This window comes from Mus musculus, chromosome 6 (assembly GCF_000001635.26).
Source record: "Mus musculus strain C57BL/6J chromosome 6, GRCm38.p6 C57BL/6J".
NCBI lineage: Eukaryota > Metazoa > Chordata > Mammalia > Rodentia > Muridae > Mus > Mus musculus.
In genome coordinates this window covers 69,403,871-69,418,989 of record NC_000072.6, presented here as the reverse complement: position 1 = coordinate 69,418,989, position 15,119 = coordinate 69,403,871, and the positions used below count along the sequence as shown (strand labels likewise).

At 36.0% G+C, this 15,119-nt stretch overlaps 1 pseudogene, 1 gene segment (V, D, J or C) and 1 further gene; 1 reads left to right on the top strand and 2 right to left on the bottom strand.

Moving 5' to 3' along the window:
• Igk (immunoglobulin kappa chain complex) overlaps window positions 1-15,119 on the bottom strand; it is a 3,171,119-nt gene that overhangs the window by 1,307,765 nt on the left and 1,848,235 nt on the right.
• On the top strand, window positions 1,565-2,097 carry Igkv4-61 (immunoglobulin kappa chain variable 4-61). The segment is given in 2 exon segments: window positions 1,565-1,613; window positions 1,795-2,097. Coding segments are annotated over 2 exon segments (352 nt in total).
• On the bottom strand, window positions 9,115-9,491 carry Igkv13-61-1 (immunoglobulin kappa chain variable 13-61-1; annotated as a pseudogene). The gene is given in 2 exon segments: window positions 9,115-9,325; window positions 9,443-9,491. Coding segments are annotated over 2 exon segments (260 nt in total).

The following is a 15,119-nucleotide window of genomic DNA, read 5'->3' as shown; positions in this document are numbered from 1 at the left end:
TTGTGTCTACTTCCCTTTTTAGTTCTAGTATGGTTTTGTTCACTTCCATTACCTGTTTGGATGTGTTTTCCTGTTTTTCTTTAATGACTTCTACCTGTTTGGCTGTGTTTTCCTGCTTTTCTTTAAGGGCCTGTAACTCTTTAGCAGTGCTCTCCTGTAATTCTTTAAGTGACTTATGAAAGTCCTTCTTGATGTCCTCTATCATCATCATGAGAAATGTTTTTAAATCTGTGTCTAGATTTTCGGTTGTGTTGGGGTGCCCAGGACTAGGTGGGGTGGGAGTGCTGCGTTCTGATGATGGTGAGTGGTCTTGATTTCTGTTAGTAGGATTCTTACGTTTGCCTTTCGCCATCTGGTAACCTCTGAAGCTAGCTCTTTTAGTTGTCACTGTTAAGAGCTTGTTCTTCAGGTGACTCTGTTAGCCTCTATAAGCAGACCTGGAGGGTAGCACTCTCCTTAGTTTCAGTGGGCAGAGTATTCTCTGCAGGCAAGCTCTCTTCTTGCAGGGCAGGTACCCAGATATCTGGTGTTCGAACCAGACTCCTGGCAGAAGTTGTGTTCCACTCACTAGAGGTCTTAGGATCTCGTGTGGAATCCTGTGTGGGCCCTTGCGGGTGTCAGGCGACTCCGCTGGCAAGGTAGCCCGGGGCTCGAGTGGAGCGGAAGGGGCTTGTGCCCCAGATCAGGTCCGGATAGCCTGCTTCCCTATGTACCGCAGTCTCAGGTTCTGCGTGATTGGATTGGGGCAGGCGCTGTGTTCCACTCACCAGAGGTCTTAGGATCCCGTGGGGAGTCCTGTGTGGGCCCTTGTGGGTGTTGGGCGAGACTCTGCTGGCAAGGTAGCCCAGGGCTCGAGTGGAGCGGAAGGGGCTTGTCGATTTCAACAATTCTTAGGTCAGTATCTCTCAATACACCTCAGTTGTTTTTCATAATAGTTGATTAAAAAAATGGAAGAAGTCTTTCATGAAGGAAGGAATGTGAAATCATTCCTAAGATCTAGAGACATAGTCATGCTTCATCATGGCTATGCTGACTTTAACATTATAGGAAGATAAAAAAAATTTTACCTAAGGTAAATTAAAACAATTTTTTAAATAAATTGTTTTATTCACTGTTCAACACTATATTTTCCTCCTTCTCCTCCCAGTACCCAACTCATTCAAGTCCTTCCCGATTCACATAGTCTTTGCTATAAGTAAAATGTTTGATCAAGCTTGGACTTAAATTTGCAGGCTCGGGGGCTGTCCATCTTTATAAATAAATGTAATTTATTTGAAAAGTGCTCTCAGATTCTCTCAGATAATAAATAGAACATGAATTAAACTGTGTCAGGGCACATGAAATACTGAGAATGGTGATTATTCAGAGTAGTTTTAGATGAGTGCATCTTCATGAATCTCCAGCCCATATTCTCCCATGTGTTTATAAGCCAAGAGCTACCTAGACTGTATCTTGCGATTTGCATATTACATTTTCAGTAACCACAAGTATCTCATTGATGGTTTAAAGCAAAGTACTTATGAGAATAGCAGTAATTAGCTAGGGACCAAAATTCAAAGACAGAATGGATTTTCAGGTGCAGATTTTCAGCTTCCTGCTAATCAGTGCCTCAGGTAACAGAGGGCAGGAAATTTGAGATCAGAATCCAACCAAAATTAATTTTCCTGGGGAATTTGAGTCTAAAATACAGGGTTTTTTTTCTTTTTCTTTCTTCTGAATGTTAGGTGGTATAAAATTATTTTTGCATCTCTATTTCTACTAATCCCTCTCTCTCTCTATTTTGCTTTTTTCTAGTCATAATGTCCAGAGGACAAATTGTTCTCACCCAGTCTCCAGCAATCATGTCTGCATCTCCAGGGGAGAAGGTCACCATATCCTGCAGTGCCAGCTCAAGTGTAAGTTACATGTACTGGTACCAGCAGAAGCCAGGATCCTCCCCCAAACCCTGGATTTATCGCACATCCAACCTGGCTTCTGGAGTCCCTGCTCGCTTCAGTGGCAGTGGGTCTGGGACCTCTTACTCTCTCACAATCAGCAGCATGGAGGCTGAAGATGCTGCCACTTATTACTGCCAGCAGTATCATAGTTACCCACCCACACAGTGATACAGACTGGAACAAAAACCCTCTAAGTCCTTAGGGTCTAGCTACTTCCTCCTAGAAATAAACTGCAGCCAGTGGTTTGATTGCAGTAGTCCACACAGGGTATTCTGCTTTACAATGTCATTTGCATATTTAGAGGAATGTCTCTTTAATATTCCACTGTACTTCAGTGCTGTTCTCAAATAATCTACATTTCCAGTGTTTATTTATTCTCAATTTTTGTTCTATTTGTTGAAGACAAGTATGGCAGACTATTTTATTGGTGGTTCCCATGAACCAATACATCTATTTTCTGCTACTTTCACTGATTTTAGAATCATCTTAGTTTGTGGTTTTGCTTCAGGATATTCATTTGCTCACAACACACTGCTTTTGTTACCCTACAAAAAGGAGTATCCATCCTAATATATTTTCTAGTTTTTATTAGTATACCTTCTTTTCCACTAAATTGTTCTCTTAATATGTGATTAAAATATTTTTCTCTCCAAATTAAAATAGAAAAACTACTGACAGGAATGTATATTTTCTTTCTATTCTCATTACAGTTATTTAGAACACTCCACTAATAAATAAACCAGGAAGGCAACAGAGAACTAATAAATGAACATTAATTTTTCTTATATCTATCATCTGTCTGTCTTTCTGTCTCTCGGTCTGTCTGTGAATCCATTTATGTGTGTTACCTCAATATGAATAATTAAAATCATAAAGACATTCTAATATTATGAAAAAAGGCAAATTATTTAAAGTATTTGTGTTGTTAATTTTAAATTTAAATTACAGTTTAATTAAATTTATTTTACACTTAATAATAACATTAATAATTATGGAATAGTTTATTTTCAATTTTCCAGTGTAATGTGTTGGTATAAATTCCATCAGACACAGTTACCAGCCTCTTTGTCTCCATCCATAGAAGAAAGTGTCACCATCACAGGAAGTCAAGATATTAATGTGTTTTTAGCCCATTAATTATATAATTTGTCAAGAAAACTTTTTCAGAATCAGTTGTTTGACTTTTAGTCCTAGCAAAGATAAGACTGCATAAAGAGGATTATGGGCTTATGAGCAGCCCTGACTGCACAGACAAACACTGCTTCAAGCAAAATCTATACACATCTAAACAAAAAAGGAAACACTTTTACATTTATGTGTTGCCAAACAGTACATGACATTTAGTGCTTGGCACTTTTTTCTGGTTATTTCTATGTGTACTGTGGTTTTATGAATAAGAATGGACGTAATAGTTTCATATATTTAAATATATTTCAAATATTTCTTAAGAAACCCTGTTTGATAGGATTTAGAGGCATGGCCTTTCTGGAAAGTGTGTCACTGCATTAGACTCTGAGGTTTTAAAAGCCTAATCCAGGTCCAGTGTTTCTACTTTCTGGTCACTTGCTGATCCAGATTCCACACGCTCATCTCTCATGTCTGTCTTAGTGCAGCCATGATCCACAATATGAAGATAATGTACTAAACACTAAGCAGGTCCCAAATAAAGGCTTTCTTTGGTAGAGTTTTTGTGGTTATGATATCTCTCCACAGCAATATAATACAACCCAAAAATCCAGTGACCTAGAAAGGTCACTAGAATATTTTGAATCTTGAGGCATCAGTGAATCAGCAAGTCAGTTCTCCATTTGCTCACTTGCTCTCATGTCTTCTAGAAGAATATTTGTCAGGATCTTTTTCCCTTTCTATGATTTTCTATAGACACCATTAGTGACCAACCCTCCCTCGAGATATAAATCAGAAAAGGAGAATTAAATGTTCATTGAAACCTGTAGGAAGACATGGACAGGGAAACAGACTAGAAAAGCACCCAGAGAGATACTGTATACACCTAAGTCCATCAACATCCCAACTTCAACTTGTAGGGAAATGTGGGGAAAATGGGTCAGAGAGCCTACATTATCAGTTTCAGGCAAGACTTGATTTCTTGGGAAGCACATAATCAACCGACCTTTGCATAAGTATCTCTATATATCATTTCCAAGCCTTTGGATATTAAGAGTTTAGATTCTAGGTTTAACAATTTGCACAATTTCTTCCAATTATAATTATATGTCATTAGATCTATTAAAAACTACTGTTAGATCAATAAAACCAATTAATGAGGGCTAATAAATATCCACCTTTATTTCATGAAGTAATGTCATGTCTAAACTGTGCAGCTAATGATGAGGAGATTTTAATTTTCCTTTTCAATGGAAACTTATTAACTAATTTTTGATAGTTGTTTATTGTCTTCATGAAATAGAATCACAAGGATGCCTAAGATACCCTAAGGCACTAATCAGAGGATGTATCATGATGTATGAGATACTTTTTTTTTGTTGTTGTTTGGTTGGTTTGGTTTTGGCTTTTGATTTTAAGGAGAGAAGATTTAAGGAATGCTCAATTACCCTGGAATATCTGATTATTTTCATAAGCAGTAACTCTCACTCACTCCTACAAACCCATGACAAAAAAATCACAAGTGTCTCTATGAGTTTTCACTCTCAAGTGGAGCATGAAGTCCATGTTACACATACAAGAAGCTTCCCCTAGACCTTAGTCTCCCAAAGCTGGTGTCTCTAAGTGTTTTATTTCTCCCATCATTTCTTCTACCATAAATTTGCTATATGAGAGTTTCATTTTCTTTACACGAAGACAGTTTATCAATTATATTTATAACATATGCAAAAATTTATTGACACATATATAGTGGCCCATGTCCAATGAATCCTAGTTATTTAATTTCATTCATGTTATTTGGCATATGAGTTTTGTCAAATAGTAGTTAGGGATTTTGATATGTAGAGTTCATATTGAAATGATATAGTGTAATTAATGCAATCATAATGGTTCACCATTAACCAGGGCTCATAGTCATACTCTGAAAAGTCCTGATAACAAAGGAAATGCTGAGGCAAAGATTAGGGCTTTGAGTACAGAATATATAGAGCATCTTAAGGATTCAAAATTAGTATATTGATTACTCACTTTGGCCTCTGGAGGGACATAGTCCTTCTTAATCCTTGATTTTTGCTTAGTGAGATTATATTTTCACCTTAGGAACTTATCAACTAACTATTTACTTATTAATTTGTAGACTTCATGTTTTTACCCATGTAAACTATGAATTTCTGTTGGTATTTTAATTGTATTACAAAATACTGGTATCGTTTAACTTCAATGATTAACAACATTCTCTATTACTAACTAGATTCTGAATATAAATAGTGGGTTTTATCAGTTACATAGCTGTCTTGTTCAATGTCAGTCTATTATTTTTAACACCCCTCATGTCTTCCTTGCAAATAAACCCACTCATCTCTTCCATTTTGATAACTTTCTGTTCTTATCATTTTATCTGTGGCCCTGCATGGTTGTCTTCCTCAAGCTTACTCACCATTATCTCTTAGAGATTTGATGCTTGTAGTTGTTGAACTTATCTTGTGTGAACATTCATGAACAAAGTCCTCTAGAAAATCATTAGGATTCCAATGTACATTCAAGCTTATGATACACTTTGTATTCCTTTTTGAAGATTAGTGTAAGATTTGCATGAAGGTGCCAATGGGAAGATGTTGTTCAAGGAAATCCTAATGTGGCATGATGAGGAATGTCAGTATCCCCTGCATTTGTACTTGGAGTATATTTCCATGTTTTTATTTGTAAATCATAAATGCCCAAGGCTTCTCCTGAGAGTTTCTATAGCGTTTGACATCTTATTAATAATCCTCAATGGTGACGAGGAAGAAACTATTGATTGAGTTCTTTCCTCTTGATTCTCTAATCTTCTCTGCAACTTTGGACCTTAAAAGTGGACACACATTTTGGAGCTTTTTTTCGAATTTCTTCTAGTCCAGATACTGCTCATGTACTAGTTTCATATGAATAAGAAAAGGCACCAAAAAGATTCAATTCCAAAAATTAATATTAGGATATGTATTCTGCCAAGATGGTAATATTAGGTTGAATTTATAATGAATTGTTTGAAATACACCCAACAACTTTTCATAATGAACTCAATTTCTTTTCTTTATAAAGAAAACTTCACTTATGCAAACTACTTAAATGAATATTCAATAGTTGCCTATATAAATGTTCAATAAATAATTATGCAAAAATACACCCAAGGAAATTTCAATATTATGTAAAAATCTAAATGAAAATAGTCATTTTTTGGATTGTTGTACTACACTTTTTATCACTTTCAGAATGATATCTAGCAAGCCGTTGCCCAAAATTCTAGTCACTTAACTACATAAAAGATGAAAACAGAAAGAAATTAGAGGATTCCTTTCTAGCCAATACAAAACATGTATTCTTTTGGAAGACTTTTTCCATTTGTATATAACCTTGAGTTTCTAATAACTTCTGGTAATATGAGATATGAATAGTTGAATATTCATGTTTCCCTAAAGAAACCCTAGTACCTGAACATAGTAAGTAAGTGTGACTTATTCATATCACCAGCCTGTATGACTAAGTTTTTGGTGAATTGCCCTTACAGTTCTATATCATTAACATGCAATGGATTTGTTACTTTGTCCTGGCATCTATACTTTATTCTCCACTAAAATAATGACCATCTGAAAGGATTCTTTTATGTATGTTCCAGTGTTTTCTCCTTGTTCTGCTAATTAGATGAGTTAGAAACCAAGATACTCTTTCTGAATCCATATGTGGAAACAAAAATCACAACTATGTAGACATTCTTAGCTTGCCTATGAGAAAATCAAGTTAATTGTAAAAGAGCCCACAAGAGCAGCAAATCTAGAGTGTTTTTCTTTACCTGGTTCTTTCTGTTCTGCCAGAAAATTTGACAGTAGATTTCTGAATGTAGCTCAGCCCATATATGTCTAGTGAAAAAGTACAAAGATGAGTTGAATGTCAGTATGAATACTCATTTAATTGTGAATACTTGGCAAGAGAAACTTCAATTTTGTTGTAGAAAAAGTTTGAATATTGTAACAATTAAAATGAGGGAGTAAGATTTTAAAAAAAGCAAATTTAAAAACAAAACGTATTAGAATATTTAGCTTGGGCCAGGTGTGGTGGCACACACCTTTAATGCCAGCACTCAGGAGGCAGAGGCAGGTGGATTTCTGAGTTTGAGGCCAGCCTGTTCTACAGAGTTAGTTTCAGGACAACCAGAGCTATACAGAAAAACCCTGTCACGAAAAAAAAAAAATAAAGAAAGAAAGAAACAAACAAACAAAAAAGAGAATATTTAGCTCGAAGGAAAAAGCACGGTGGATGGTATACATCATGAGATGGAACATTGACAACATATATCACTTTGTAACTGGCTCTGAATTATCTTTGATGCAAAACTATTAGGATAAACATGATATTTTTAAAAGTCTTTGTATTGTGTAAAATCTCCTCCAGTTTGCACTCTGCAACTTATAATATGTAATCAAGTCAAAATTTGTTCAAGTGAGACTATGACATTCATTCAAAGGAAGTATAAATTCTCAGGCTTTTTGTTTGTCAGTTTGTTCTTCAAATGTCTTTAAATATGTTGCTCATTAGTGTGACCTTATGTCTCTAAGATTTGTTCATTAAAATTATCCTGGAATTCATTATTACAGTTAACTCTGAGAATTAATGGTGAGCTATAGTTCAGTCATATGACCAGCCAGTTTCATTCATTTCCTATTATAAACTATTTTGACATGTATACTACAGAAAGTGCTATTCTTCACATTTAATAATACAGTGAAGAAGAGTGGAAACAGAAGGTGTCTTCTTATAACATCATACTTTCAGTTCTAACTTATTGTTTTTTGCATAGTGACCCGTAGGGATTCCATACTTCTTACAGTTAATACTCTTGCCTCCCCAGAGGCCCAACAGACTGCCTTGATTAGAATAGACCTCTCAAAATAACAGAAGATTTTTATTTCATCTCTGTGGTCTTTGTTCCTATTTACCTCACAGGAGACTGAAAAAAGGGATAAAGGACTTCTTGAGTCTTGCTCTCCTACAAGATGCCTAAAGGATAACAGAAAATTATGTACATCTATCAATGTCCTGAGAAATTCTTTATCCAGTAAAAAACAATTCTTCGCCTAAATTAGTTTCGTTTAAATTCATAATTCAAACACACACACACACAGACACACACACACACACACACACACACACACACACACATACAACCATGTGGACACATACAAGCATACATAATCAATGTACATACATACACACATACATACACACAAACCATATATCCTAAATAGCACTATTTTTATATTATATAAATGAAAAAGAGCAATGCCTTAATCTAGTGTTGTGATAGCTTGGCTGTGTATAATGGGAACAAAACAAAACTGTCAAAAGAAAAGATTCATCACGTTTATTAAACAAGTGTTCTTATTCAAGCATGTACCCATGCATATTAGAAAATCTCATTATTTACTAACACTATTGGCTTCATTTATGGTGTAGTGAGATTAGTATCTTAAACCCTAGCTAGAAAGGCCTTACCTCATTGCAAATCAACAGGTATATATCTACATGGCAGACTACAATAACAAAGACTCTCAGGGCATTGCCATATACACATGGCATAAAGACATGTACATAAGTAAATAAAAAACAAAGTTCAAAATAAGTTTTCTCTTGCTAGTTTATGATGGTTGGTCTCACTAGAATGTGGAATAAATGTTTATATTCACTTACAAAAGAACCCACCCAACACACTGTTATTCCATGGCAGTTTTACATTCATTATTAGAAAAGTAGGCAAAATGACATTTATTCCATCCCTCTGCAGCCTGGACATCACAATCTCATATTCTTGAAGAAAAGCTTCCATTATTTCATAATCCCAGAATTTCATGAACATTCACAGAACAGGGGGGCTTAGGCACAATCACAAGCCATCTAATGTATAGCACTTGTCTTTCATTAGAGAGAACACAACCCATTTTATTAAAATTCATTTATATTTGTAAAGGTGTCCATCTTCTAGGACAGATGAAAAATAGAAAATAATATGAAACTACAAAATGATCCACTACTTCTAACCCTTGAAGGAACCCCTGATTTCAACCTGAAAGTGTGGTATACGAGGAGTTTAGGAGCATTTCTTTGTTTCTGCTGATATCAAGCTAATGATATAGTAATCTCCTAACTTGTCATGTAATTAATACTGACTCTCTTCTCTACATATGCAGATGAATAGGATGGGGACTAGGTCACCTTGATGCCAAATATCATGCTTGTAATTGGAATCGTACAAACAATATACTTGTTTAATCAAGACAAAAGTGACTTCTCTGAAGTTCCAAGTGATGATTGCAAATGGTTAAAGAATACCCAGAGTCATCCTTTAATACCTGGGATCCAAATCAGCAAGAACACCAAAAACTGGGAGGGAGGCTTTATGGCTGTACTGTGACCAGACATTGATTGACTCCTAGATAGGGTACAACAAGACTAACAAACAGTTCCAAGTGAGAATAGTGGACCAAACCAAATAATCAGGGCCTGGGAAGGGCTAATATTTCTTAGAAACTCTATTATGCTGTGCCCGGGTCTCCCATAATAAAACAGAATATTGAAAAAAATTGCTGCCAATTATTTTTGCCAATGGGAGACCTTTATATAAAAGATTCTTTGATACATTTTCAGCATTGAAGTAGATACTGGCACTAGTGATATTTCTTTTTCTCCTTTAGATGAGTAATATGAAGAGAACAACTGTTTGCAACTTGAACTCTTACTCTCAAATGTTTATACTTATAGCGCTTCTACCAGGAGGATGTCAGCTCACTTATTCTACCAAATAAGTCATCGGGGCAGGGAAGTGGCAGGGGGGGGGGGTTGGAGACTGTCTTTTACCAAGTGTGCACTAACCCAACCTAGCCATTTGAATATCCCTATAGTGAATTTTCATTTTTAAGTTTTATATCATTTGTTGAACCACCTTGGGAAAATGTACAAGTTTTATTCTTACTAAACCACTGAATAGACTACAATGTATTTCTGGTTTGGAGTTTTTACTTCTGTTCAAAACCTGTTTTCTGCCATTTATGAATATTGTCCACAGTTCCTTAGTATGTGGGGCAAGTAGTGATACTGGTGACTTTAACAAATTATCTTCCTCCAGGGCTGGAGAGATAGTTCTGAATTCAGCAACCACAACTCAATTGGAAACTTACAACTCTCTGTAAATCCTTTTCCAGAATATTCACCATGTAAAACCTCCTTTTGGATTTCTTGGACTATGAATATTATGCATAGTCATTTATGCAAGCAAAACAACTATGGGCATAAAACAAAATGAGAAGTTTTGCCTCCTTCTTTAATTATGGAACATGAATTAATATAATATGAACACCCAAGCCTTTTCCATAATTCACTCTGGATCAATTGTCTACAAATAGAATGGGGAGTAAGGTCCTTGTTCCTATAAATTCCCTCAGCTTTCCTCTGTTCTGTATCACGTTCTTTAGGGTTCAATTTATAGAAATCAGAGAATTAGGAAGGACTTACTTAGTAGACAATTCTTAAAACCCTATCTCCTTGGCTGAGGAGGAATATATTCAGTTTATGATATTGCTGTGCATCATAACCACTACACACATTGAAATTGGATGCAGCAATCCAACAGAACGGAAGAGTTGGAGAAATATTTATTTGCATACTTTGGGAATCTCATAAATAAATGAAAATGGATGCCATTATATACATGCAGAGGACGTGGTAGACACCTGTGAAGGGCCTGTGCATGTTCCTTCATTTCTGTGGGCTCATGTGATCTTTGTTCTTGTTGATTAAGATGGCTTTGTTTCTTGGTGTTTCCATATTTCTGCCTCTTCTTTCTGTCTCCTCTGGGTTCTTGGAGCTCCAAGAAGAGGGATTTCAATCTGACTTCCCACTTAGTACAGAATGTTTACAGCCTCAGCTTTGCTAAGTTCTTGGGACTACAAATTCTGGGACCCTGCTTCTCTCTCTCTCTCTCTCTCTCTCTCTCTCTCTCTCTCTCTCTCTCTCTCTCTCTCTCTGTGTGTGTGTATATATATATATATATATATATATATATATATCGAATCTATACTCTATGATTACCTGTTAAAATAATGCTACATATTAATTAAATTCATATGTGTTCTGTTTATGGTATAATCTAATGATAATCCAAGATTGCTAGTAATCAACATCAAATTCCCTTTACCTCTAATTCAATGAGGCAGAACATTCTTACAAATTCTTTTTACTCGATCATATCATGTAAATCTATTCAATTAAATTTTGTGCTATTGAAGGTTGGGGAGTAGTAAAGTAGCAGAATGATTGCTTTTGAACTTAGTAGAACCAAGATGAGGGTCAGTAACAGGAGCCTAGTAATTGCGGTCTAGAGATCCATGTGAGATTTGGCTTCTACTCCCACAAATACAAAACTGAACTCAGTTTTGGGACATTTATTCTGCCCTAATTTTGTTAATGGTCTCATGATGTTTTGATCTTGTCTATGCTATCTTCACAACTATGCATGAATCTTTCTTACCTATGTATTTCCTTGATCTGTGACAACAAAGTTTAAAAGGAAGATTCATCTTTCGATTGAGTGAAAGAGGCATTTGGCTTTCATGAAATGAGAATTTGTGTAAAACTCACCTAAGAGAACAAAGAGAATCACCATTTCCCAATTTTTATTTCTAGTGTATTATTTCTTGAGTATATTGATGAGATTTCTCCCCAATTCATTCTTAAGTCCTCAGGTTTGAACATAATTAACATCAACAGTTCACTGTGGGAGCATAAGCAACCCTATGCTGAGTGCCCTCTGTAGAGCTGCCCAATGCATGGGGAAAGGAAGCAAGGGTGATTGTTTATCCTAAATGGTATACAAAGGTGCTCTCTCAGCAGTGTTCTGCGTCATGTTTATCTGCCATTTCTGAAGACCATCTGTCTTTAGGACTGTCTCTTTCCATAGCTTTGCTGACATCAAAAAGTGACAAATTTCAGAGAAGTGATTAGGGTTTTCAAAAAGGCTTAAATAGGAAGCACAAACACCTATCACCACAACCCAAAACTTAGAAACATGTGCAAAACAATAATGTAATAGCTATGAATACTAGTTTAAAGATAAATGAGAAGTGTAAAATCGAAGAGGAATAATACAGAGTGAAAACAGTGACAGTCATTCTGAAAGGGGACATGGGAAAGAAAAGGGACAGAGAGGTTTCTGCTACAAATAATGTAAGTCCAAACTAGGAAATAGACAAAGAAAACCTAGAGCTATATTGATGGTTAAAAAGGTTTTTATTAAATATTAGGAGTTGATGTGTTGGTTTTTCCCGTAGTAACAGCAATGAAGAGAATGAGTAGAGGAGACCAATAATTTATGCCATGCACACTGGGAAATGCCATGCACTCAAGTCAAGTCTGCTTGACAGGATGAAAAGTCTGTAAGCACTCAGGAGGAAAAGTGTTTCAAGGAAACTCACCTCCTGGAGCTTTGGTATTTTCATTTACCCACAGACACATACCCCATTCCCGCATTAGTCTGGTGTATGGAACTATGAGCTTTCTTTTAATATTTTATTATAAATGCCTTTTAAGATTAAATTCGGATACAGTTAAGTCTCCCCAGTGTTCCAAGATCACAGAAACTTGGAATCAGGCAAGAATGCAGTAAGGTAGTTACCTATTCAGTAACTAATTAAGCATTACAAAAGAGGGAACCAGTAGCTCAGAGCTGGTCTCCAGAGAATTTACTAAGGACAGTAGCAAATAGCACCCAAACAAGGGAATACCATGAAAGAGCCAGGGAATCCCACTGAGAAAGAAATCTTCAGTACAGTCTACATTGCATATTAGAAGCAAAACATTGAATTCTTCTGACAAATGGAGATTCTCTAGTAACTTAAATGTTACACTCATATAAGAATTTAGCAAGGCCTAGGAATTAGGGGGATTGTGATATTGCATTATTCATGAAGCCTGCCAAGAGCAGAACCTCCTGGTGCTGGCCTTCACAAAGTTCAAAGGTATAACACTAGAGTGTGACATCCTTACCTGTCACTAAGCTGACCCTAGGTAGGACTGCTTTATCTTTACTGTAAACATTTTCCTGGTTCCTGTAAATCCTTTTGAGGCCATTCCTTTGTTTTGTGTCAGGCCACTTCAATGTACTTTGGCTGCTGTGACTTCCTACCCCTTGTATTTTCTGTACTATATAAGACTGGTGTTCACTTTGTGAGAGTACATTCAGATTCTACACAATCTCACATGTTGGTCTGTCTGCCACCCACTGACACCTTTTTCACATGCCCCAGAGACCTGTTCCACACAGACAAAGGGACCCAGAGGGCCTTCAGCAAATTTAGAGTTAACCTGTGTATTAGAATGAAAGCTTATTTTTCAAATTTTCTATAATTTGAGTTTCACACAACTACACAGCAAATTATTATGTCTATTGTCATTTCCTCCCTCTTATACTTTTTTATCCATGTAATACAACCATCTTCCCAAATTTCCACATATTTCTCTCTTATAATCTACTTACCCTAGTTAGTGATATCCACATGAACATTTATGTGGTTCTGCCTTCTGAAACATGGTAACCCTATGGTCACTTTTAGTGCCAGAGAATATTATTATATTCTCTAATACTAAAGGTTCTGGATCTCCAGAAACCACTATAGCACTAATTGCTCAGTATAGGTTGAGTCCTGGAGGTGAACTTGTCATCTAGATCAGGATTTTGACTGCCATGATCTTGCAGATAGATAATGACTGCTTCTTGAATTAAAGATTGTAACAGCCACATTGTATCGAGAGGACAGCATTTCACAGCTCTCCAATTTTCTGAGTTTTACATTTAATCTGCACCTATTACATGACATTTTCTGAGACTTGAGATAGAGATATAAGCTAGATGTTCCATATTAACTTAAGCACTCAGGTCTGAGTGTGTCATCATTCTGACTAGTCATGTATTTCTCCATTAACTTCTGATTAATTGAAAAACAAGCTTCAATAACCAAAGTAGACAAGAAATAGAGAAACCAAATGCCTGGACATTTGTATGATTACATAATATTTCAATTTCCAGATAGTATTCATGTATTATAAATTGTTGTCACATCATAGAATGGTTGATTTATCCAGCTTTATTCTCTTATTAGCAGTTACTTTGTCCATAGTAACTTGATTCTGTCATGTTCTGTGTCAAAAAGTGTCTTCTATTCATGAATACAGTACTAATATGAAGTTTTATTGAGAACCTAAGATAAGTTGCAATAGCCTGTATTATTTTGATATCTTTATATTCAGATCATTTTACTAGGAGAATGATTATATCAGGTACATCATAGCAGCCTGAGAAGCTGGAGGATTCTCAGGAACCTTCCATCAGAAGAAACTCAGAAAATTACTTTCCTTATTACTTATTTCATTTGAGGTAAAATAAATTCGAAAACACAGAGTTTGAATACAGTCCTATTTTACTGATCATCCAGGGGTTCTATTCTAGTTAACAGTGTTATTTTGCCTACTCTCAGAATTTCCACAGTTACACCATAATTCTTTATTTAGGTGTAACTAAATACCATGAAGTGGAATACCATGAAGAATTATCATTTCAATGTTTACATGTATTCAGGAGTCATCCTTGTTCATGTATTGTTTATGCATCAGCCATTAGACCACCTGAATGCAGCTTCTCTGATGTTTCTAGGAGACACAGTCTTCCTTAGGGTTTTACTTCTCTGAACAGACATCATGACTAAGGCAGGTCTTATAAGTACAAAATTTATTTGGGCCTGGCTTGCAGGTTCCGAGGTTCAGTCTATTATCATCAAGGCAGTAAAATGCCAGCATCCAGGCAGGCATGGTTTGGGAGGAACTGAAAGTTCTACTTCTTCATTTGAAAGCTGCTAGCAGAATACAGGCTTCAAGGAATCTAAGATGAAGGCCTTAAAGCCATACCCACAATGTCCCTCCTACTCCAACAAGGCCACACCTCATAGTGCCACTCTCTGGGCTGAGCATATACAAACCATC